The sequence below is a fragment of the Anas platyrhynchos genome, chromosome 11 (assembly GCF_047663525.1).
Source record: "Anas platyrhynchos isolate ZD024472 breed Pekin duck chromosome 11, IASCAAS_PekinDuck_T2T, whole genome shotgun sequence".
NCBI lineage: Eukaryota > Metazoa > Chordata > Aves > Anseriformes > Anatidae > Anas > Anas platyrhynchos.
In genome coordinates this window covers 4,795,962-4,821,208 of record NC_092597.1, presented here as the reverse complement: position 1 = coordinate 4,821,208, position 25,247 = coordinate 4,795,962, and the positions used below count along the sequence as shown (strand labels likewise).

At 40.9% G+C, this 25,247-nt stretch overlaps 1 protein-coding gene across 4 annotated transcripts in view; it reads left to right on the top strand.

Moving 5' to 3' along the window:
- Window positions 1-17,746: 17,746 nt before the first annotated feature.
- Window positions 17,747-25,247, top strand: part of FBN1 (fibrillin 1) — a 160,265-nt gene continuing 152,764 nt past the window's right edge. Inside the window, exons 1-2 of one of the 4 annotated variants that reach the window (XM_027466792.3) lie at window positions 17,747-17,836; window positions 18,159-18,482. In XM_027466792.3, coding sequence (XP_027322593.1) covers window positions 18,313-18,482 — 170 coding nt within the window. In that variant the 5' untranslated portion in view covers window positions 17,747-17,836; window positions 18,159-18,312. Of the gene's footprint in view, window positions 17,899-18,158; window positions 18,483-25,247 lie in introns of those variants that run through there. The other 3 variants (XM_027466790.3, XM_072043640.1, XM_072043639.1) reach the window with 3 other exon arrangements.

The following is a 25,247-nucleotide window of genomic DNA, read 5'->3' as shown; positions in this document are numbered from 1 at the left end:
TGATCTTGAGGTCTCTTCCAACCTAGAAATTCTGTGATTCTGTGATAAGCGTTTTATGTGCGACAACATTTATCTCTTACAAGGCTTACAAACGTATTTAATTTCCTTTACCAAACTGCCTTGCCTATTTATATTTCAGGCCAGCTGGCAAGGCAGAATGTGTTACAGCTCTTGGTCTTCGAGACTGGTTTGTGTCTGGAGACTGAGGTGATCAAGTGAGAAAGCTCTGCATTTCTTGGTGGCCTTTAATGTTGCCCATAAATGCAACCCCACTTCCTCTTTAGTGAAGGTTTGGGGTTTGTCATTGTCAGTGGAAGCAAAACAAGGCCACGAGAGACTGCTCGTGCCTAAAGAAACATGAGCAGTGGTTAAGTTCAAGGGCCTTATTCCTAGCTCTAAACTGAGGAAATAGCTGTGGCCTTGTGTGCTGGGGAAAGCTTTTGCTGGTTGTCCTCTAATCCCAGAGTGGAGGCTTCTTTTTCCAACACGGAGTGGCTTTTCTGGTTTGCTCAAGCATTTTCCCAAGTAAGGAAAAGAGATGTATTTATTGCTGTTTGAGGTGCTTGAACAGGTGCTTGAACCAACTGATCAGACAGACTCATTCCTTGGCCTTGTCCAGAAACCTTTGCCAGGTGAAGAAAGCTTGCAGAAGAAACCATGCAGCCACCCTGTCAGACATCACCGATGGCTCAGATAGAGCAGCTGAGGCCCCCAGATCTCAAGTGTGTACAGAGCACACTTTTCCATGTAATCTTTCATTCCAGATGGGTTCTGTAGCTTCTCTGTAGCTGCTCTGCAGTGCTGGTTCCTCCACCTGGGATGGGGCAACCCTGGCTTTTTGTACAGGCTGGGTGACGAGACACTGGAGAGCAGCCCCGCAGAGAGGGATCTGGGGGTTGTGGTTGGCAGCAAGTTGAGTATGAGCCAGCAGTGTGCCCTGGCAGCCAGGAGGGCCAACCGCGTCCTGGGGTGCATCAAGCATGGCATTGCTTGTCGGTCGAGGGAGGTGATTGTCCTGCTCTACTCTGTGCTGGTGTGGCCTCACACGCTGTGTGCAGTTCTGGGCACCACAGTACAAGAAGGACATGAAACTGTTGGAGAGTGTCCAGAGGAGGGCGACAAAGATAGTGAAGGGCTTAGAGGCGAAGACACATGAGGAGTGGCTGAGGGCACTGGACCTGTTCAGCCTGGAGAAGGCTGAGGGGGGAACCTCATTGCAGTCTACAACTTCCTCGCGAGAGGGAGTGGAGAGGCAGGTGACCTGTTCTCTGTAAACATCAGTGATAGGACCCGAGGGAATGCTGTCATGCTGAGGCAGGGGAAGTTTAGGCTGGACATCAGGAAGAGGTTCTTCACCGAGATAGTGGTTGCACATTGGAACTGGCTCCCCAGTGAAGTAGTCACTGCACCAAGCCTGTCTGAATTTAAGAAGCGATGGGACTCTTACTTAGTCACATGGTCTAAAACTTTTGGGCAGACCTGTGTGGTACCAGGAGTTGGACTTGATGATCCTTATGGGTCCCTTCCAACTCGGGATATTCAATGATTCCATGATTCTATGCTCCGAAATGTGCTGAGCTTTGTGCCTATACATGAACTGCTCTTAAAATTTTTCTGGAATGTAACCTTTTACGGCACGTTTTCCTTCATATGTTTTCCTTCTGTTGTCTTGCTCAGTGTTCTTTGTAAGCGTAACTTTATTTTGTTGTTTCTCTGTAGCTTTTAAAAAACTTGCTGGGTTTGCACTCCCTTTCTCTCCTGTGGGACAGGTAGAAGATGTTAAACAGACAGGTGAAGGAGGGAGGAGGGGTGGAGTCTTTCCAATCCCACCTAGTAAAAGGGATAATGTTTAAATCTAGACACTTGCTATTTTATTTGTATCACATCACAGTACCAGACAACATCAGTGACCAGCGCTTCAATGCATGTGAGAATGTGAATGTAGATTGCAAAAAACAGTTAAATCCTTGCTCACCTAATATTTATTGTGTGTCTGTGGAGAGCTCTGAAGTTGCAGAGGGAATTTCAAAATGAAAATCATCTCCAGATGCCTGATGGGAAGATCCATACCCAAATTTTGTCAGTCTTTCTCTGGTGAGTTAAGTTTTAGTTACTTAGCCCAAGAATCAACAACTTGGTCAAAAGCATTTCTCAACCCTCCTTCTTCTAACATCAGTAGGAGAGAATGAAGCTAGGACAAGGTAGCATAAAGAGTGGCAACTCCTGAAATTGGATAGCTGACATTAGGAATGGGGGATGTGTACTGTCACAATCTATGTGGTTGGACTTGTGTAGTTGACCTAGGACTGTAACATAGCCACTAAATAATTTTTTTAAAATAAATTTGCCATTTATTTTCACAAACTCAGTCATACTCTAAAAGAACTTACCTGTTTTGTTCAAGAATTCATCACATGCTATTATGACTTTTCATTCAGATGGTTCCTTGTTTTAATATTGTATTTATGCTGCGTTAGCTTGAGTTCTGTTTTTATTCTAATGATGTTGCCGTTTAATACCATTTTACTCAAGTTTTAACACCCCCATACGTGCACAACTGAAACCTTGTCTCCTACCACAGCAAGTTTCTGTGTACAAGAGTAGTTATGAGTAGGACCTGAGGCCATGAGAATTTAGGTAGCTTGTTCAGAAAGTTAGGAAGCCTGAACAGGGAATTAAAAAAAGGTATTTTAAATTGTAGGTTAGTGCTTTAACCACTAAATTACCTTCATTTTTTAATTTCTTCAACACTTTACTATGGTTTTATATTTCTTTGATTCATATTCTGTTCTATTTGAGTTTATCTTCTTTACTTTTTATTAATTCTTAGACTTTAATTCTGCCGTTTTTATTTAGCTCTTTTTCTTACCCCTCCTTTTTTTTTCCTAGTTTTAATCTTAGCCTATGTTTGGCTTTGTATGGACTCTTTTTTTTTTTTTTAAGTTTGCTTGAACATCATGTAATTTCTGAAATTCCTTGCCCCCTGCTTCTCCTCCCCTGACCCCCTCCTCATCCCCTTGTTCCACCTTCTGTTGTGGGAAATGCATTTGTCATTATAAACTTCTTCACCAGAGTGATAGATACCATTTTTTCTTGTCTTAAATGATTCGTGATTTGTCATATTCATGAATTACTATTACATATCACAGATTTCTACCTTTACCATTCTGAAAGAGTTGTCCAGTCCTTTTTCCTGCCACCATACTTAATCAGGAGTTATTATGTTGCTCCTAATGGATGTTTGTCCAATATGGTGTTCTAGTTTTCCAGTAACGGAGGCTCTACAACTGCCCAGACAAATGCTTTTCAGTATCTTGTTTTCCTTAATGCTGGAAGGCTGCCTCTGCTTCCCCTTTCCCTTTGTGTCTTACCTGAGCTCTTACACTGAAGTTTAAGCCTGTTACTACTTCTGCAATGTACCAAGTACGTGGAATAGGGATTTCTTTTATCTGTCAGTATGTCATGTGTTTAAAAACTGCTGTTACTTTCCTCAGTTTTCTTTCACTTAAGTAACACCAATCTTTCTTGTGTAAGTCAGCTTTTAAGATGTATTATAGGTCTATTGTTGCATGCAAATGTGGAAAGAGTCCAAATGACAGCAAATAGTAGATGGAAAAAAAATAGACCCAACAGTATTGATCCAGCCATGATTGATAATTTTCAGACTGGTTCAACTGATGGTCAGTTCTTCTGCAGAATTACTACAATGTTAGAAAAATAACCATCTGTGATGATGAAAGTCTTTCAAGATTGCTATGATTAAATCAAGGTTCAGTAAGTATTATCTGTGGGTATGTGACTAAGGAGAACTCCAGCTTGCATTTACAGGCTTTTCTTAGCACCTTTGGAATTTTGTATCTCATTGCCCCCTCATCTCTTATTTTAGCTTTTTATTGATAAGTTGGTACTTTCCAGTGAAGTTTGGAGATCTACTTACTACCATATAGGATCTCTTTTCCCATAAAAATCTCAAGCTGGGTATACTTCCCAGCAGTAGTAAGATACACAGTCACATATATATATATTTCAGTCATTCATGCTTAAAATTTGCTGTCAAAGCCATTCTTCTGCTTTTGGAACTCTGTTCTCATGTTTCACTTTGTTCTGTGGCAGTTGTTAAGATTTCCCATTGACATTTATTTTAAACATTTGCTCTTTTGTGCAGATTCACTGCACAGTCTTTTCTCCCATGGTGTAGATGGGTTACAATGGAGACAGACTATGGTAACCTGGCAGTGATACAGGAGCACATTACTTGCAGCTGCAGTGAGATTTCATCCAGCATTCTGATGCAGAATACTTCACAGTTCGAAATTAATCATGCTTCTCTCTCTGTTCCTTTTGCTTGGGCAAATATTTCAGTGTTGTGTAGAGTTGGGGCAGTGATCAATGTGAGAACCAAGGTTCTTGTTTTCCTGCCTCTTGTACATGCTTACCTACCAAGACAGCTTTTAAGCCCAGTGCCTTTTTAACACTTGATAAATATGAGTCTGTTTCCATCATGTAATGATGCTCCTTTGTAAATTTGAATACAAATAAAGAAATTCATGTCTACTGCCAAATGTTCTGGCTCAATGCCATCCCTGGTGTTCTGGCTTCATCCAGATGATGAATGTTCCCTGTCAGCCCGCAGCCTAGTGAGAAGGGACAAAGGTACAGAAATACTGTATTTATCTAATTAACTTTGCTTTAAAATGTTAAGCAAATGCAATTCTTTAATACCCTGGTTTTACTATAGCTGTTAATTAACATGCAAATGCAGTTTATACAGCAAAACAGAGTAGAGGAAACACTTTTAAGTTACTTTACTCCCCTCTAGTGGTCTTTTGCCATATGTACTTTTATATAACACATCACAATAGATTTAAGGACAGTGGTAATAATCTGTTAAAGAAAAAAAAAAAAGTCTTCTGGTAACTTCTTCCTTCTACTCATCTTCTCTTCCAATAAAGAAACCAGTTCATAGTGACTGGATTTCTTGCCACTGTAAATCACTAAACTAAACTGTTCTTTATATGTTGACTTTAGTTAAAGGCCAAACTATACCCACAGCCTTTTTTTCTGTGCCCTCAAACCTGGTCCAAAGGGGTGTTGGTGTCCATGTTACTCACTCAAACTGCAGCCAAGGATTTACATCAGCTGAAACTAATCACATGTGTAGTGCTATATGGTTGTTCTGAGGGACATGCCAGTTCTGTGGTGCACTCAATACTGTTTGGGCCTATGCAAGTTGTGGGACATATAGAGGCTGTTGAAGTAGTGGGATCTGCCTTCACAGAATCACAGAATCGTCTAGGTTGGAAGAGACCTTCAAGATCACCTAGTCCAACCTCTGACCTAACTCTAACCAGTCCTCCACTAAACCATATCACTAAGCTCTACATCTAAACATCTTTTAAAGACCTCCAGGGATGGTGACTCAACCACTTCCCTGGGCAGCCCATTCCAATGCCTAACAACCCTTTCAGTAAAGATCTTCCTAATATCCAACCTAAACCTCCCCTGGTGCAACTTTAGCCCATTCCCCCTTGTCCTGTCACCTGGGCACGTGGGAGAACAGACCAACCCCCACCTCGCTACAGCCTCCTTTAAGGTACCTGTAGAGAGCAATAAGGTCACCCCTGAGCCTCCTTTTCTCCAGGCTGAACAAGCCCAGCTCCCTCAGCCGCTCCTCGTAGGACTTGTTCTCCAGACCCCTCACCAGCTTCGTCGCCCTTCTCTATACTCTCTCAAGCACTTCCATGTCCTTCTTGTAGCAAGGGGCCCAAAACTGAACACAGTACTTGAGGTGCAGCCTCACCAGAGCCGAGTACAGGGGGACGATCACTCCCCTACCCCTGATGGCCACCCTGCTTCTTATACAAGCCAGGATGCTGTTGGCCTTCTTGGCCACCTGAGCACACTGCTGGCTCACATTCAGCCGACTATCAACCAATACTCCCAGGTCCTTCTCTGCCTGGCAGCTCTCCAACCACTCAGCTCCCAGCCTGTAGCTCTGCTTGGGGTTGTTGTGCCCCAGGTGCAGGACCCGGCACTTGGCCTTGTTGAACCTCATACAGTTGGCCTCAGCCCATCTGTCCAGCCTATCCAGATCCTCCTGCAGAGCCTTCCTACCCTCGAGCAGATCGACACATGCACCTAACTTGGTGTCATCTGCAAACTTACTGAGGGTGCACTCGATGTCCTCATCCATATTGTCGATAAAGATGTTAAAGAGGACTAGCCCTAGTACTGAGCCCTGAGGGACTCCACTAGTGACCGGCCTCCAACTGGATTTGACTCCATTCACCAAGACTCATGGTGGGTCTGGCTATCCAGCCAGTTTTTAACCCAATGAAGCATACACCAAATGAAGCACCGGTATAGGCGGGAGTAACTGACTTTCTTCGTATAGCCAAATGCCTCGTCATCTAATTAGTGACGTGCATGAATGGATGAACAAGATTCCCACTGTCCCTACCTACTGTCCAGCAAAACCACAGCCAAGGGAATGGGCTTGGCAGAATCAATGGGGAAAGAACACCCTGTTGAGTTTGTCTCTAGTCTGGTGTTGTAAAGAAACATGAGATGTGTAGGACAAGTGGGAGGCTCTGTGGTCACATGACTGCAGCGCGGCTCCGGCTGGCGGTGAAATACCACTACTCTGATCGTGTTTTCACTTACCTGGTAAAGTGGGGGGGTGAGCCCCGAGGGGCTCTCGCTTCTGGCGCCAAGTGTCCAGCACGTGTCGGGCACAACCCGCTCCGGGGACAGCATCATGTGGGGAGTTTGACTGGGGTGGTACACCTGTCAAAGCGTAATGTAGGTGTCCTAAGGTGAGCTCAGGGAGGCCAGAAACCTCTCATGGAGCAGAAGGGCAAAAGCTCGCTTGATCTTGATTTTCAGTATGAATACAGACTGTGAAAGTGGGGCCTTGTGATCCTTCTGACTTTTTGGGTTTTAAGCAGGAGGTGTCAGAAAAGTTACCACAGGGATAACTGGCTTGTGGTGGCCACATGTTCATAGCGACATCGCTTTTTGATCCTTCAATGTCGGCTCTTTCTATCATTGTGAAGCAGAATTCACCAAGCATTGGATTGTTCACCCATTAATAGGGAACATGAGCTGGGATTAGACTGTCCGTTGTGAGACAGGTTAGTTTTTATCTGCCTTTAAGCTAGCCAATAGCCATTTTCATGTAGGATGTCGCTTCTACTAGCTAGAAAACAGCTGAGATCAGAATGGAAACTGCTGCTCTTTGTTCAAGTTGTTGAGGTTGTAATCAACACAATGGAGTTGTTCAGCACAGACTTAATTAAGCAATAGTTAATGGTTAAGTGCTTTGCATTCTAGGGTCTGTTTTTAAAGGCTTTGAAATGACTTGCTATTACAGGATAGGTTATGTCATTAAACATTTGCCTCTTTTCTCCTTTTTCTGATCAGGAAAATACTAAAAATGTATGTAGAGGATTTGGTTTTCAGAAGCTAGCTGCTCTTTTCAAACTATTTGGAACTTTTTTCAAACATTTGGAACTTTTCCGTTTTTTTTCTAGAATGTCTTGAACTATTTGGAAGAAAGTATGGGGGAATTAAAAGGGCATTGTGTCAATAAAGAAAATGTTGTCAATTTACTAATAGAAAATACAGTTCTCTTAAAATACTTCACAAAATTGTTTGTCTTCATATTTAGTTATGGAAAAAATAGAAACATTCCAAGTATCAAAACATTTTAATGTGATCTGAGTGAAACCTTTTGTTTTAAAATGAGTCTCAACTTGTAAACTTTTTCAAATTTAAAAAAGTAAAAATTGAAATGAGTCAGTTTAAGAGACCCACAGCCATCTTCTTTTCCTTCATGATTTTTCTTTTGTGGAAAACTTAAATACCTCAGTTTCCTTCCAAGCTGGAAGGAAATCAAATGTAGAAAGTAAAATTCGTCATAAAACATAACTTCTGTCTTCCTGCCCTGCTCTTGCAAGAGATGTTTTGCCTATCAGTGATGTATATTATAATAACCAATAGCTGGTGAAGCTATTTCCTACATTTCTCAACATTGTTGCCTTTAGGTCATTAGCAGATAGTACTCATAAACATCAGCTTAGCCAGTAAAGGCTTTGACTCTATTTATTATTGTGGATGCCTGAGCAGTCCCTGGGGGAAGTTGTGACCAATTCATCAGCCAGGGACTTTAACTTGTTCTCAACTCTTCTTCAAACAAAACAAAAATCATTCACGTTTGCAAGTGGAAAGGAGGTAAGATATTCCTAGAGCTTCTGGAATATGAACAACCCTATAAATTAAATCTCCACACTGCCTGCTAAATGTTTTCTTGCGGAAGTGCTGGCAACTGTGGAATGTATTTTGCTGATCACCTGAAGAACAGCACCTTACACACCTGGCAACTGTTTTTCTTGAAACAAGGCTATTTGCTGATGGCTTAGCGGTAGGGTTGAACAAAGCAGACTCAACAGGTTTATAGCTGGGATTTGCAGATTAACACATTGTTGCACTTCCTAGCATCTTCCTGGGCTAAATCTCCCATGTACATGTATTTGACATAAGTGGAAGAAGTTCCATACATTTTCCATTACAATCCTTCTACCACAGTTAACAGAACACAGAATTAAGTTCTAAATAAGTTAGAAGAGCTGTCTTCTCCAGAATGTTACTGGGGTTAAGCATGGGGCTAACCTTTCCCTTGCAATGGGCTTTAGCTAGTGCCATAAATTACAAAAATTTCTTGAAAACATTTAATTTTTGGTTTTCGTCCTTCTCTTGCAAATAGCATGATAAAGTTCTTCACCACAGAAAGAGGAAGGACAACTTGTGAAACAAACCTATCAAAGGAGGGTAAGCAGCTTACTGGTTTTACTTAGGCTAACTCACCCTTAAAATGTAATTTATTATACTGTTGGGGGAATAATGATACCTACCCCCCCCCCCAAAAAAAAAAAAAAAAAAAAAAAAAAAAAAGGCAGGGAAAATAAGCAAGCAGAAATGGGAAAAGACTATCGAGACTATATCGAGATCTTATGATCTCGAATGCTGAGATTCCCTAGAAAAAGCAACCCTTTTCAGTTTTCCATAGGGAATGATCATTGTCAACACGTATGAGTATCAGAGATCCATTCAACTGATATAATGGTGCAGTTGTTTTTCTAACACATTTACCTCTGAATTTGTTATTGTCAAACATGTATTAGAATGTGTGTATGTATCATGCTCTAAATACTTGATTTTTATGAGTTGGAGTCAATTCAAAAAAATTAATTAATTTATTGTTTTAGACAATGTTGCAAAAATTTCTCTCTGTATTTTCACCATGCAGAACTCTGAATATTTAGTCAGCAGGACTGTGTGGATTTGTTGCTATTTTGCTATTAGTGACAAAAAGTCAGGTAGGTAAAGAGTCTCATCTGTAGACCAAAGAATGTAGAAAAGGAAGAAAGATTTTGTAGCCAATTGTGTGAAGGGAATTTTTTCCAGTTCTCCATAATGCATCAGAATCTATGTAATGCTGTTTTCAGAAATTTCACTGCTGTATTTTAGCTTAACTGGATGGAAAGGCATTCACCACACTGAAGTCAGAGCATGCTCTGTGGGCCACTGAAATAAATGGAGGGAAAAAAATGATCTCAGGCTTTGGACTAGGTTTACACTGTCAACGGAAGTTTCTCCAGATCATTTCAGTGCAGGGAAACTGTTTTCCCAATAGTTTATCATAAAATGCGTCCAGACTGGAGCCTCTGAAAGATTTTCTTATCTTGAAAAGGCAGCATGAATCTCCTTACTTACATCACCTACTGTTTCATCCATAAAACTAGACTTCCTTCCTCTTACTGATGAACAGGAGTGGGAAAAGTCAGCCTTACTGTATATCCATATATCTCCAGATAGATAAGATATAGATACCATTTTTTCCTAACCATCTCCTGGCTGTGAGTATTTTTCCTTGTCTCTCCCTTATGGGTGTCAGATGACATTTCCTCTACTTGACTGTGTGCCTGTTCAACCTCTGTTCTTATTTGTCTCTAGCTGTGTGGATTTTTTTTTGTGTGTGTGTGGAAAGGAGTTCACACAGCTAAAAATGGTTTTCAACATTTTTATTTAAAATTTGTAGTGTCAAAAGCTTGTATCTTATTTAAAAAAAAAAAAAAAAGTAGCAAAGCAATCTTTTCTGAACTCCACCCCATTCACCACAGTAACAGCAATTTTGGGTGGACTGGTGTTGATAACTTGCAAACAAACAAAAGAAGCTTTAAAGATTTATTTTTTTTAATATTAGAATTTCTTCCCCCTTTTAAACTGTAGTCTATTGTAATTGATACTAGAAACACAAGTAAACATTCACATTTCAAGTGTTGTAAATAATGAATTTTAAACTATCCTTCTATCTTAATCCTCCTGGTAGGGAAGAAAAAAAATATTTCAAAAACATATAGAGCTTTCCTCCTGTCCCTTCTTGTTTCCAATTTGAGCTGCAGTATTTGGAATTTATTGCAATTTCCTACTCAAATGGCTTCCTTAACTTCTTTGGTTACTTGTAAAATGGTTTTGGGTTAACTGAAATTATTATTTCCTGTGTTTCCTTACAAAGAAAGGCAACTAGATTATTTGTATTATTTATGTGCTTTATAGCTGCTTGCTTAGGACATGATCAGCTTGTTGCCCACTGAGTCAGTACATAAATGAGAAGGGGCTTATAATGAAACAATTTAAAAGGTAATAGGACATTTCCTATTGACTTTTGTGAGCTGAATATACCATAGTAATAGTGCTGGAACTGTGGCATGCAGTATATTAAAGAAGTATACACTAATAAATGGATTGTGTTCTATACAGTGTGGTGTATAAAAGACTTTACAGCTGATGGGCATTTTGAAGCAATGAAGACTGGCTGCTGATACTAGTGAGCCTGATAAAGCAGCCCCCTCAGTGATTCTCAGTAAGTAAATCTTAGTACTTTGAACAGACGGGGTGGAAAAAAAAGGAATTCCTGAATGATATTATACCCTGTAAGGAGTCACAGACTCCAGATGAGGTTGTCTCATTTAGTTTACTGGTATCTAGAAAACCTGAGGAAATGAAGTCAGCCTTTTGGAAAGTTATTGAATAAAGGAAAGTGCAGAGCAGAGCTGTACTGAACTTTTCACTGGCTGGAGTCACTCATACATGAGTCAGCAGCGTGCCCTTACAGTGAAGAAGGCCAACTGCAGACAGGGCTGTGTTAGTGTGAACATAACCAGGTGGTGGAGAGAACTGATTCTTCCACTCCTTTGGCTTTTGGGAAACCGTATCTGCAGTAGTGCACTCAGTGCTGGGTACCCCAATAGTACAAAACAAAACAAAAGCATTGGCACCTGAAGCAAGCCTTGCAGAGGGCCACCAGGATGTTTAGGAGCTAAAGCAAGGACCTCTTAGGGGAGGGCCCATTCAATATTAAGAAGCGAAGGTTAAAAAGGATCTTAGTGACGCCTTTAGAGGAGACAGAGCCTGACTGCTGGGTGATTGTGAGCAGTGATAGAATGAGAGGCAACAGGCACAAGTTATAATGAGGGAAATTCATCACGATAAGAGCTGTCAAACACTGTAATAGGTTATGCCAGAGGGGCTGTGGAGTCTCCATCCTTGGAAATGCTCAGAACTTGGCTGGATTGGGCCTGAATGGCCTGCTCTTTGCAGGGATCTGGACCAGGTAACCTCCACAAGTCACTACCATCTAAATTCATATTTGGTTTTACGAGAGGTCCATAAGTGATGCTACGATAGTGTTATTTCTCAATGGAAGGGCTTTGTAAATGGAATGTGGTGGGTTGAGTCTAATCCCTGGTCTCTTATTACCTATTTTATTATTTCAACTGCATCATGGGGGAACTCCCTATCAACTGAGACATCTCATAGCTAGAGGAACACTGGGATGGAAAACAGAGGCAGAGCCACCCAATCCCTTGCTGACACAATGTCTGAAGGAATGTAGGGCCTGATTCAGCTGTCTTTGTTCAAGTCAGTAGGGAGTTGTGCATAAATGAGAACTACAAGAAGAGGCTCCTAGTTACTGATTTCCACCCACTTGGAATGTACTAATTCTCATAAAAAGTTGTATCCGTTTTGCTTAATGTCTTGGCCCCAGAATACACCCAGCAGTTGGCATTTCATGCTAAGCCATGAAATTTCTTCCACTTTGCTTCTGAGTTTACAGGTGGGATTTAAAAGGTCATTAGGGACAAACGTAAGATTGAAGAAACTAGTCTTGCAATCATTACTCTGGCAGAATTCCCATTAAATTTGACAGGATTATAGCTGACAGAACAAGAATGTGTATTTCCTTTTCTTGCAGAGTTGGATTTTTTTTTTTGTTTTTTAATATTTAAATCAAAGAAAAAATGCTATTTTAAACTGAAAAATTTCGAGCTGTATGTATAGAATTAAATATATGTCATGTATGTATTGTATTACGCTGGTATTTTTATTTTATTAAAAATTTCCATTCCATTTTAATTTAGTTGTATTGCTATTCAGCACTAGCCTTACAAAAATAAGTTGTGCTTCCCCTTCCTGGAGGACAGAATAGAAGCCACAGGTTTTCTTATAGTTAACTTAGCTGTTTGTATGTGTCCTAAAGAAAGGATACATGTTAATATTATCTCATATACTTTTAGCAAATGGAGATACAGTGTAAAAGGGTCACTCATATGAGATATTAAGATTGATTTAAAATAAAATACAGTTCTAGAAAAGAAAAGAGCTATGAGTATGGTACAGAACTATCCTTAAGTTAGTACTAAGAAAGAGGTGTCTGAGCTAGGGCATCTCTACGGTTTCCTTGTGATTTCTTTGTCACTAATACTTAAAAATCCAGGTAGTTAAGAGAATTAAGAACATTCCTTTCATTCAGACCTCATGAAGGACAAATCCAGTTATTGTTTGAATTATTCTCCAAACTCTAGTGGGGTGATACCAAAATTTTGCTTAATTCTTATAGATTACAGGAATTGTCTTGTTTAAGGTGACAAATTCTGTACTAAAACTGTTCTATACTTGCATAAATAGGAGAGAGATGTACTGAATATATATAAAATTAGTAGCTTTCTGGTCATCTAGGATGCAACTGCGATAAAATGCTGGAATTTCCCCAGGAGCACATAGGCCCCTAGTGGCTGAGCCAAAAGAGTCTTTCATTTAATTCTTATTGTATTACAGAAATATTACCCCAACACTGCACACAGTTTCACAAATTATGGATTTACATTCTAATGTAGATTAGATTTCTTCCTCCTCCCTTACATATAAAAACTCAGTTTACAGAGTAAACATATTTCATTTATAAAAATAAAACAAAAGTCTTAAGTGAAATTTGTCCCCCAAAATCTATCATTAATAGATTTTGTAGCTAGCTATCACAGCTTATCTGATCAAACAGCATTTAAAAAAAAAAAAGGTGATAGTTTGTTTTGTTACTTTTTTTTTTTTTTTTTTTATATATTTAAACCAGCTAATTGGTCTCAGCTTTTGTCTGGATGCAATTACTGTTTGTGCTTGTAAGGTACTTAAAAAAATACACACGCCGAAATTTTCCCACACTATTTCTTTTCATTGGCATAATTAAGACTTTATTAAGAAAAATGTAAGATGGGCATATTTTTTCCTCACGTGGGTTGGAGTAAATTTACAGATCTAAAAGTTACAATTACTGCAAAAGTTCATATAATTGAAATAAACTCTAATTGAAATAAACTCCCAGCTCTATCTTAGTACTTCATTATGGTAAGATATTTTGTTTGCAAAAGTTCAAAACAATTTAAATGTCTAATGAATATGAAAATTTTGATCAGCATCCTACAGAACAAGAGGGAGGAGTATTTGCCTAATAGAAAAAGGTTCAGGTTGGTAAAAGCCAGGAAAAGGTAAGAACCGTCATATCACTGCTACTGAACATAGAGCATCAGCATTGAAAACTTCAGTTCTGTGGTTTTATGAAAATCAAACAGCAGGATAAACAGGTATTCCTCTGAAAATCAATTAAATTGTAATAATTCCCATATTGTATGCAATTAACTAACATATTTGTCTTTAATGTTGACAAGCACAGGGCAGTGCTCTATGACATGGCTATACAAGCCTGCTTTCTGGACTTGTCTTTTATTAGAGGAATGTACCCGATTTGTTTTAAAGGGTATGTGCACCTATGGAAAATCTTGGGATCATTGCTTCCAAGTTGATACCCAACTGCAAAAGGTGGTCTGTCTATGTTTGCTAATGTAATTCATTGAACTGTAATTATCTTCCACTGATTTTGGGCCCTGCCACCCTGCCATACCATTCATATCTTCCAAGATAAGCCATACCATACATATCTTCTTACTCTTCCAAATAAGATCCACCGGGACTCTCACTGAAAACAGTTGCTTATATGTTATGTCAAATTCCTCTAGGCACATAAACGAAGAATATAACATTATTGTTTCAGTATCTTTTATTTCTGGATTTGATTCCTGATATTTGACCAAGGAGTTATAATATCACTGAACTTCTGATTCTCAGTTAATCCAAGAGTTCAGCTTTTTCTCATTAGAAATGGTTATCAACTGGATGAAAAGAATTACTCTTTTGTCTTCTTGAACGAAACTTCTGAATGGTCAGCCATTCAGAATATGGCCTCCAATCTTTTGGAGGCCATATAGGAATCTGTTTGTCCAGATGTTTTTCAGAGTCCAAACATTTGAAAACACTCGAGTGCCTGTGGGAACTTTTGTGGATGACCCTTAGTAGTAGTTCTGTTTAGCAGCAGAGAGCAGAAGTTTTAAATCTTTTGCTTGTGACAGTATATTTTTTTAGTGGTTTGAGAACCCAGGTGGGCATATTTTAAAGCTGTGAAAAATTTAAATACTTCTAGTATATAAACATGTTCTTTAGAATGACACACCAGAAGTCGATGAAGTGCTGCATAGTTCACTAGATTAATTAGTGGACAGCCCACATATCATGTAGCATTACTTCACATAGTGTAATCCATATTTCTGCAACCATGCAAGATACCAAATAATACATCATAAAATGTCCTAGAAGATATGACAAAATCGCCCTATTAACCTGTTACATAAAGTGGATATTTTTTTCTGGTACTTTATCTAGAAAATTCAAGCAATTGAAAAAGAAAATGTTGAAAACAAAAGAATGTTTAAATAAATAGTAGATGAGAATTCCCTTTATAACTTACACTTGCTTACAGGTAAATTCTATAATTCTATTTTGCATGCAAAATCAACTTTAATTCCATTGTTTCCTTTTGTACAAGCTACAAAACAGGGATATAAGTTTTGTGTTGCTACTGGCTTGGGCCTTGTTCACATGAACTGAAGAGCCACACTCTGAATCCCATTACTTATTTCTTTTGTCAATATCCCGTATTATTTCACTGTGTATCTACATTTCACCTGTATTGTCACATTAAAATATTGAGTGGTGACACTGGAATGACTAAAATCAAATAACCATTTTACAATTTACAGCATCTGCCAATTTTCTTGATGATAAAAATACTAAATACTCAGAATGCTGTTACTGGGTTGAGTATACACACATTGCATTTCCTGTGCTAGCTTAAATACTATGTACATTTAGATAGATAGATAGATAGATAGATAGATAGATAGATAGATAGATATGTGTTATCCTTTTAAAACAAAAAAATGCTAAAAAAATATATTTAAACTACTTATTTCAAATAGCACCAAAATCTGGCACACTGTATATACTCTCCATTTCCCTTTGGCAAGTGCTTTGGCAGCTGCTGTGGGTGAATGGTCAGCTACTCTGTAAATCATACAGCTAAGCTTTTGCAACATCGACTCACTGATACAGAACCATTCACAATCAATACCTACCTGAAATTAACAAAAGCTGAAAATACATGTAAGTTAAGAAATCCAGCATTTCTGCCAAAATACTTCTAAATGAAGAGTAGCTGAATGCATAAATATAATTTACTGTCAGTCCACAATGCTTGCTTTCCTTGTTTTGTATTTTCTGTATACATTGAAATAGGATAATTCTCATATATGTCTACCTGTAGGTAGACTACTACCCGTGTAGGTAGTCTGGGATTGAATTCTATTAACCACTCACTAATTTCAATATTACAGTTTTTTATGTTTCCAGGGTCGTAGTGGGGTTTGTTCTTCAGAATTTCAAAAAACACCACAAAAGTACAAGTAAAAACTGCAGGACCTTTTTTTTTCTTTTCTCTTTTCTTTTCTTTTCTTTTCTTTTCTTTTCTTTTCTTTTCTTTTCTTTTTTTTTTTTTTTTTTTTCTTTCCTTGATAAGGATGAGACATGCAGTTGTTCTGGAACTGGATGTACAGAATTAGGCGCATGTACAGGCTCTCCATGAGAATGCTACCAATCTGTTATTTATTAAGGCTGGATTATGGCTCGAGCTTCCTTAGTCCTGTAAGAATTGATCTGAAGTCCAGTGAGTTTGAGGAGAGTTTTTCATTGACTTAAGTAAGTTTTGGTCTAGAAGATGATGTTAACAACAGGCAAGTTATTAGCTATGTTATCATGAATTTTGTGTACTTTTGTACTTTTGAAAGCAGAAAAGCACCTCCTGCTGAAATCTGGAAGTTGATTCCTGGAGCTTCCTTGTACCCCTACTATCTAGCAGGTATTTTAGTTTCAACTGGGTATTCCTTGGTGTAGATCTTGTCGTTCCACTGGATTTCCGCTAACAGTTTGGACTTATTTGTGTTGATTCTAGAAGTATCCCCATTTACTGTTTTTGTTTTTCTGTAATGAAGGATGAGCTGTTATCCTAGTGTCTGAATTTCCCTTGCAAGGGGTGGAGTGCATAACTTCCACTCCACACAGGATTTACAATTTCTTGTCAATGACAAAGAGTTCCCAGAGATCAAAAAAAAAAAAAAAAAAGAAAAAAAAAAAGAGAGAGAGAGAGAGAGAGATTCAGAATTATAAGACACAAAGCAGTAATTATTCACAAAATATTCACTATGCCTCTTTTACTCCAAAATCAGTTTCCTTGTGATAGGGGGCTAACAAAAAATAATCTATCAAATCTATGCTTATGCTGCTTCCTAGAGTGGGATAAAGCAATAATGGAACTATGGAATTAAGGGCTTCCAGTTAATAACTGAATTCTCCCCTTTAAATGAGGCCTCTTTCTTAGCCCACCACTGCAGGCATTGCAAGTTTGGTCTGTCACTGCTTCCAGGCTCAGCTCTTGCCCTAGGGTTTTTGCATCCCTGCAGCGGTCGCTGCCCTGCTAATTGCTAGCACGCGTATTATTCCTCCTGCAGCAGCCTTTAAGGTGAAGCTAGCATCGCTGCAATTTTTCCTTATAAGGGAAACCGAGATGTTCTGCATTACTTTTTTAAAGCCGCTAAGTCGCCGCAGCGATGCTGTAGCTCTCTGACGCCTACATAGGTTCAGATGGAGGGCTCCGTCCCTGTCCCTGCGCTTTGGGGGTACACCCTGAGCTGCTGCCCCCTGCTCCAAGCCCGGGGGCTCCCCGGGAGCCCGGGCAGGCACCGGAGGTCTGGGGGGGTCCGGGCAGAGCCCCCGGCCCAGGGGTAGGGGGGCGGCTGGCCGCAGGTGCCCTGCCCGAATCACTCCCACCTCGGGGAAGGGGAAGCACCTCCGGCCCCAGCCCCGGAGCCCCCCGGGGTGGCGTTTTGGGGGTGGGGGGGGAACATTTTCTGTCACCTCTCTCGCGAGAAAGCGGTGCGCGGGCGGTCCTTGAAGAGGACGGGGGGGGGGGGGAGGGAGTGAGAGGAGGGGAAAAAGGAGGAGGAGGACGAGGAGGAGGAGGGAGGGGGCAGCTGGAGCCGCAGCTGGAACCGCGGTGGGTGCAGCGGCCGCAGCTGGAACAGCAGCGGGAACGGCGGCCGGCGGCGGCTCCAGCGGGTGCGGGCGCCGAGCGGGGCGGGCGGGCTGGCCGGGAGGCTCCTGCCCGCGGGGCTCCCCCCCGGGCTGCCGGCGAGCCCCGGCGCTCCCAGCCGCCGGTACCCGCTCGGCGGAGCCGGGAAAAGGAAAGGGGTCGCGGCCGGGGGAGGCTCCCAGCGGGTCCCGGTGGCAGGGAGGTGGAGGCAGCGCCGGCGGGCGCGGGGCGGCCGTGCCCGCTCTCGCCCTGCCCCTGACGCCCCTTCCTCCCTTCTCTCTCACAGCTCGCCTCGCAGGCGGTTCTGCGGAGGCAGGGCGGCGGGCATCGGCGGACTTCGGCGGCGGCGGAGAGAAGAAGGAGAAGGAGGAGGAGAAGGAGGAGGAGGAAGAGGAGGAGGAGGCGACGGCCGCTCGCAGCCCGGGGGCTCGGGGGACGCGATGTGGCGGGGGCGGCTGCTGGGGATCGCCCTGGGAGTTGCCGTGCTGTGGGCGTCCCAGGGGGGCGCCGCCGCCGCCGGGCACGCCGAGGGGGCGAGCGGCAAGGAGCTGCGGGCCAGCAGGGCCAAGAGGCGAGGGCAGGGCGGCGGCGGGCACGACGCGCTCAAAGGGTAGGTGCGGGCCGGGCCCCCCGGGACACCGCGGAGGTGGCTGAGGGAAGGGGAGAAAGGGGAGGCCCCGAGGAGGCTCGGGGATGCCCCCACCGCAGGGCCGGGGCACCGCCCGCAGCATCCCCGGGGAGCCGTGCTTCGTGCGGGGGGACGAGGGCTTCGCTGGGCTGCGGCTGGGCTTTGCTCGGGTGGCTCGAGGGAAGGGCGCAGATAAAGGCTCGCTGCAGGCTCCTGCATTCCTCGCGCGTCCCCTCTGCTGAAAGCAGGGCAGCGGGGAGGCCCGCTGCTTGCTGCCGGCTCTCCTCACCCCCTAAACCTTGTGCGCTGCGCCTCTGCTTTCTGGGCTTGTGCTGCTTCTCCGCTGCGGCTCCTGGCCCCGGCACTGCTGCTTGTGTCAGAGCTACCCGGTACCTAGAGCGAGCGAGCGAGCAATGCATGCAAGAGTGAGAACTCATGATCGGGCATCATGGCACATGCTTAGCAGGGTGGTTTTTTTGAGGGGCAAATCCGATCAGGCAAAATGCTTTCCAAACCCTAATGGAACACCTTTCCTGAGCAAAAATAATTGTTAAGACAGCTGAAAGGCATTGCGTGTGTGCGCAGTTGGAAGCGTAGTTCACGGTAAAGGTGAAAGGTTGCAATGTTGGAAGGAAAAAGGAGGTTTCCTTCCTGAGGGGTTCCGGTGCCCTGTTTCAGCCCATAGCAAGATTTTTTCACTCATCAGGCAGAGAGCAAATGTAGCAAAAATTACACAGAGATAGTTATGTTTCAGTAAGGGATGCAAGATTTTTTCTCTGTTTTCCTGACTTCCCCAAGAGGAGCTATTACAGCTTTATTTTTAGAGGCCTTGATGGATATGCTTTAATTTCTTGCTAACTTCCTCACACTTACGTAGTACATACTATTTATATACAGATTGGAAATCCTGGCCTTTTTAATGTTTGCCTAATTGGAGAAGGTTTAAGTTTTAGGGTCCTTGTTCTGCAAAAATGGATGCAAGCTGTCAGTATTGTTTTTCAAGGATCTGATTTTGTAGGGTCAGACTCTCTTATTTCATTTCCTCAAACCTTGTCACCAGAGGAACAGTTGGACAGAGTAGGTCTTTTCTTTGACAAAAGCTGTTCTTGAAGTCGGGGGCTATTGGGGTTGTTGGGTTGTGCTAGTTGGGGACTAATTGTAAGTAATAAAAAATTATAAGGAAAAGTATTTTCTAGAGCGAACCTTTTTTTTCTTCATGATGTTTTGAAAAACTTTTTTATTTTAGAACTCTGAGTTAATATCAGGCTGAAAAGCATCACTTTCTGATCAGTGGGATAAAGTATGCCACCTAGAACATGTGTGCTGCCTTGATGGACTTAGTGGGAGTTAGAGGCAAGCAGCTGAGGATAAAATTTCTTTGTTGAATATGACTGTGCTGTTTAGATAGTAATAGTACTGCTTCATAGATGGTATTTCAATTTTAATAATTTTTGAAGTCCAGGATGGGTTAGGATAAGTATTCAGTCTTACGGGTTGATTTGTATATTTAACTGAAACCTTCAGCTTGTGTACTTTGCAGTGATTCATTCCCATCCTTTTGTTGTATATTATCTGTGAGTTCTATATCAGCTTAGTGATCTGCAAATCTACAGTTAATGCTAATATCAATTTTAGGTATTTTATGTCTTGGTCAAATATTTGGAATTTTAGAGTTCTGAATGAGTGCCCTTGGAAGGCAACTTCTTAAATAAAATATGATTGCCAGATGTTCTGAGATACAGTAAAGACAAAACGAAGCATTAGTTCGATTGATACCTTTTTTTGTAACTCTCATTCAAGGCTTAGAGTAGAGTGCATAAGCTGCTTGGAGGAGATGGAAATCCCTTTGTTAACATCCAGACATCTTTATCTTTGTTGGGAGAACCCTGCAGGACATTTCCAATTCAGAAATTGCGAGTGCTTCCTTAGGTGTGGTAGTGTACTGTACAGTATGAATAAAAAGAATTGTCATTTTATCAGACAAGGTTGGAACTAATTCTTTGGAAACCCAGATGGAAAGTGTATTTTGAATGTACAGGAACTGTACATATGTTAGACAGGGAAAATTCATTGCTATTGAATGGACTAAAACACTAAAAATATGATTTTACAAGATTTTTATTTTTTTTTTAACTTGTTCATCAGTACAAATACACTTGGGAATCTGAGAGTTGTAATGCAAATCATAACAGATGCTGGAAAACTTTATTTTGATGTTATTGTAGTTGACTAAGGCTGCTTTTCTTTTTTTCTTTTTTTGAAATGAACTCTTGCCCTGATTGTAGGAGCATGGGGTTACATTTTTAGACAAATTCTTTTAAGTTTAGACTTTTTATTTGCTTGATTGTAATTACTGTTGAAAGGGTCTTAGCATTTTAATGTATCAGGGAAAGCCTGTATGTGAATACTGGTCTTTTATTTAAAAATGAAGAAGTCTAAGATCTGATTTGATTCTGGTGATTTTTCACACTTAACATTTTTTACTGCAAGCTGTTGATTACAGGAGATGTTTGCTTTCTTCCCTGTGACCTTTGCCTCATTGTTTATACTTGTTAGCTGTCTGAGCACATAATATAGTTCTATAAGTATTTTTAGCTTTAATAATTATAAATTATGTGGGAAAGCCTTTTATGTACTCACTTTAAGGCTTGGAGCTTGCTGCTCCTGTAGTTAGAACTGATCCAACTATGAAGGCATTAGCACTGAAGTCTTTGTAGTGCCTGGTACATTTGGTCTAAGGCAGTGTGTGTTTATGTGCGGGTACCTGCTGCCTCTAAGTGAACAGAAAGCAATCAAAAGAAGGCAGTAATTAATTTCAGCATGTAACTAGATATATCATTTGCATATTCCCCATTCACAGAAATGTTGCTGGAATCTGGTGTGGTTCAGCAAGTTAAAATAATAAGCATCTTATTGAGACATTTTTATCCACAGAACCCCCAAGGCTTTAACACAAACATTAATGTGGCATCAAGCTGTTACCCGCTATTCCTTAAACACCGAAAAATATAGCATCAATATTTGAAGAAATAAAAACTACAAAACCGGGCCATGAATGGGAAGTTCTTTCTAAGCAATACATTCTTGAAGTGAACCACCTATATACATTTCAATCATTTGAATATAAACCAAAAGTAATTTGCTGGTGATTTGATTGGTGCTTTACTGCATACAAGAAATATTGTGCTTGAGTATCTTAGAATTAATTAGGATTTCCCTTTTCCTGATGACACTAGACAAAGACCTCAAATTTAATGATGATCAATCAGTTCTTAATAATATTTTAAGCACATTCATCTGCCTTTTTATCCATATAATGACCAAAGAAAGCAATTATTTGTCTAACAAATAGCTCAGCAGAAATTTTGAGAGACCTAAAATTTCTTCAAGATATCCAAATTTTGGCATGACTCTAATTAAGACACCATTAAATACATTTGTGTAAAAGTGATTTAATTTAATTGTTATGAAGTTGAAATGATAGTGAATATTGCAGAGCATAATAGTTGGCTTCAGTGAGATTCGTAACACACTTGGATTAAAGCTATTCAACAGGTGATTGGGCTTTTGGAACAATTTCTGTTGGTTGTACTCACAAAACAAAGTTCACAGGTTTACTGATAGGCTTGCTTGAGTAAACTCAGTTGGATTTGATCCTTTTTATGCATGACTGCTCCCTGAAATAAAATAAATCTTCTAAATCTATAATATAATTCCAGTATTCAACTATATAATTAAGGCTTCTGGTTTTCGTTTTAAACCAATATTTACCACTAAAAGCTTGCTGAAGAAAAGCAGACTTTCCATACCGGTAAATATTGGTTTATACTGAAAAACCTCAAACATTTTTCTTGCCACTTTTTGGCCTGCACACCTCTGACTGGCTGCTGGTGCCACACCTTGTCCGTGTCATGCGGGAGCAGGAGGGAACCTGGATACTTGGGGATAAAAAGTAATTAAAAATGCACTAGAAACAGAGCCCTTTGGATTGCCACCTGCCAGCCCTGTGAATTTTCAGATATAAAAGCAATGCCAATAACTTTTAATGTAGGGCAATTAAGAATACATGTAAATTACTGTAATAGCTGGCTTCCAGGTGGAATGGCAGACTTCCTTCCAGTTTTCGGCACCTCACGGCATAAAGCCTCTGTGGAGGTCTTCTTGGCAGCTACACGCAGCGTAAGGTTCTGCACCTTTCTGGTTTATTTTCCAATGGCCACGATTTTATTTTTTATCATTATTGTTACATTGTCCTGTACTGGAAATCTAATTCAAAAGTGAAATGAGTTCATAGATCTTGGCATCGTGTCTCGTGTACATGTTTCCTGTCTCCCAGTAGGGCCATATGATGTGATTTGATGTAGGTGTGACTTTCTCTGGGGAGTGGGATGTATGGACTAGGACTAGCAAGAAGCCAGCACATAATTTATTCTGCAGGTGGTAATAGCTGTTATCAATGCTTGCTGAAGGGCTAATGCTTAAAGAAGGAATAATGTATGATTTTCAATTCTGGTTGTATAGATAGATGTCTTCCTGAATGCCATGATGTGTTTTGTTTTTGAATATACTAGTTTAACCACTACATGTAAATTTTTATTTACATTTGATACTTTTAATGAAAGCTGTCTGACAGTAGTCATCAGAAAAGTACTTTTGATGTACTCAGTATTTATTTCCCATTTGATGATAGCAAGTCCCTGCTAGAGCAGACAGTGGAACAGGCTACAGTAAATGATATGGCAATGTTCTTGACATGCTGTATAAAACATGGTTGTGTTGGAACTATTGTAAAATTGGCTTAGGGGGCTCGGATGAAACAAGTTTCCTGTCACCAAGCCCCACTTTGCCAAGATGACATGTTGGAAATCGGGAGTTGGATATAGTTCTTTTCCTTTCTTTCCTTCTTTTATTTATTTATGTATTTATTTAGATATTTTGGCCTGCATAGTCCTTAGCTATACCAGCTTGGCCTGATACACCACCCAGGTGCTGCAGGGTAAGTCACAGCTGGGGTGTAATCGGTTTGTACTTTGTGTCCAAAGGGGAGGAGAATTTCCCATTGGGTTTGCCACTTTGTGTCTCATCATAGGAGGGTACATTGCTGTTCTCCATTCTGGAGATGTCCAGTGCAAGGCTGTTAGTGGCTATGACTACCTGGCTGGCCAGTTAGAAGGAGATTTATGCTACAGCTCTTACTCAGAAAACAAGAGATGCTGTGGATAGCACAGTTTCTTCCCACATGTTCCAGGTAATCATTTTCTTCCACAGTTATAAGATGGGATTATCTAACATTTTGTGTGGTGTTATCTGTCTGGAGCTTTTGGAGCCTCTCAGTCTGTAGTTGTTCTGTTGAACTTATGTTGAGGGAGACAGGTGGTGTTCACTCTTTAGAAACTGGATACTTAAAGGACTGGGGGGAAGAAGAGCACCTGCAGAGAGCGCACCTGATTGCAGCACAGTGCAGAGAAGTAATCCTCTGGTTGCAGCACAGGTTTCCAAAAAGAATTGTTTGGAGGAGACCAAAGAAGCCAAGCTGTGACTCTGAAAATACTTTCTTCAGTAAAGGGCCAGTTTAAGGCTTGCAAAACTAAACTTCTTGTTAGCCAACACAAGATACATTTTGTGTTCAGTGGCAGTTCTGCAAGTTGTTCGCCAGATTCAGTCTGATCTGGGTGTGTTTGCCATGTTACCTGGATAAGCTCCTCTGCGTGCAACTGCACAGTCCTGCAGTGACAGAACATTTGGGACTGTGCTGGGCTTGACAATGCAGACTTTGAAGTAGGCACAGGGCTTCTCTCAGTTCTTTGGGAGCAATGGGAGGATCACTTGGTTAGGGTTTGGCAGGGACAGTCTATCTGTCTGCTTCGTTTACAGTGATTCTTATTGAATAAAATTGCAGCTTCTGTTTTCCTGGATGCCTGTTTTCCTTTCCTGCAATGTGTCGGTGCTGCTCACTTAGGACAGTCTTATTTATTGTCATTCATCTTCCATCCTGCAAATGTTGACTTTGAAGCCTCTGACTATTAGAATAGTAGTACCCAAGACCTAAACGATTTAGCTACATGGATCACCAGAAAAACTTCCTCTTGATAGATGCGTAGGAGACATTGGCTCACTGGAGGCCCTCTCTCCTTAAACAAAGCTTGGGAGCAAGGGATCTTTGCCTGTGTATGTATGGAAATAGTAAGCGATTAATCATTAGCTTTTTTGCTTGCAGTAAGATCACCTTCCATCTCGTTCCTCTTCTTTATCTACCTCCTGATCCTGAAAGACGAACAGGACATAGATGCATGTGTGTCACTTTGGTCTTTCTCCCCAGACTCAGTAAATATTTTTGTAAAATGAAACAATTGTGGCCTGGAGTGTTTCTGATTATCCATCACACTGGGCTGGAAAATATGTTTGTATCTCTTCAGTCTTGTATTGTGGACGTCTCTTTTGATTGTTTTCACATCAATTCTGACTATCCCATTTCAGTGTTGTTTTATTATTTTTAGGATTTCAGACCTGCAGAACAACCTCATTCATGTTAAGGCTGATGTGTAAATAGAGACATGAGAAGAATCATTTTCTGGTTTTGTGACAGTTCTGTAATATTTGGGCTCTTCTCTGGAAGGTACATTGGAAGGTAAAACGAAGCCTGTTAAATCAAAACCCATGCCTTCTCTTTTTGCACGTATATCTTCACTGAGGTATGAAGTAGTTCTAGCTTTTATCTGGAACAATACTTTGAATGTTGACTTGCTG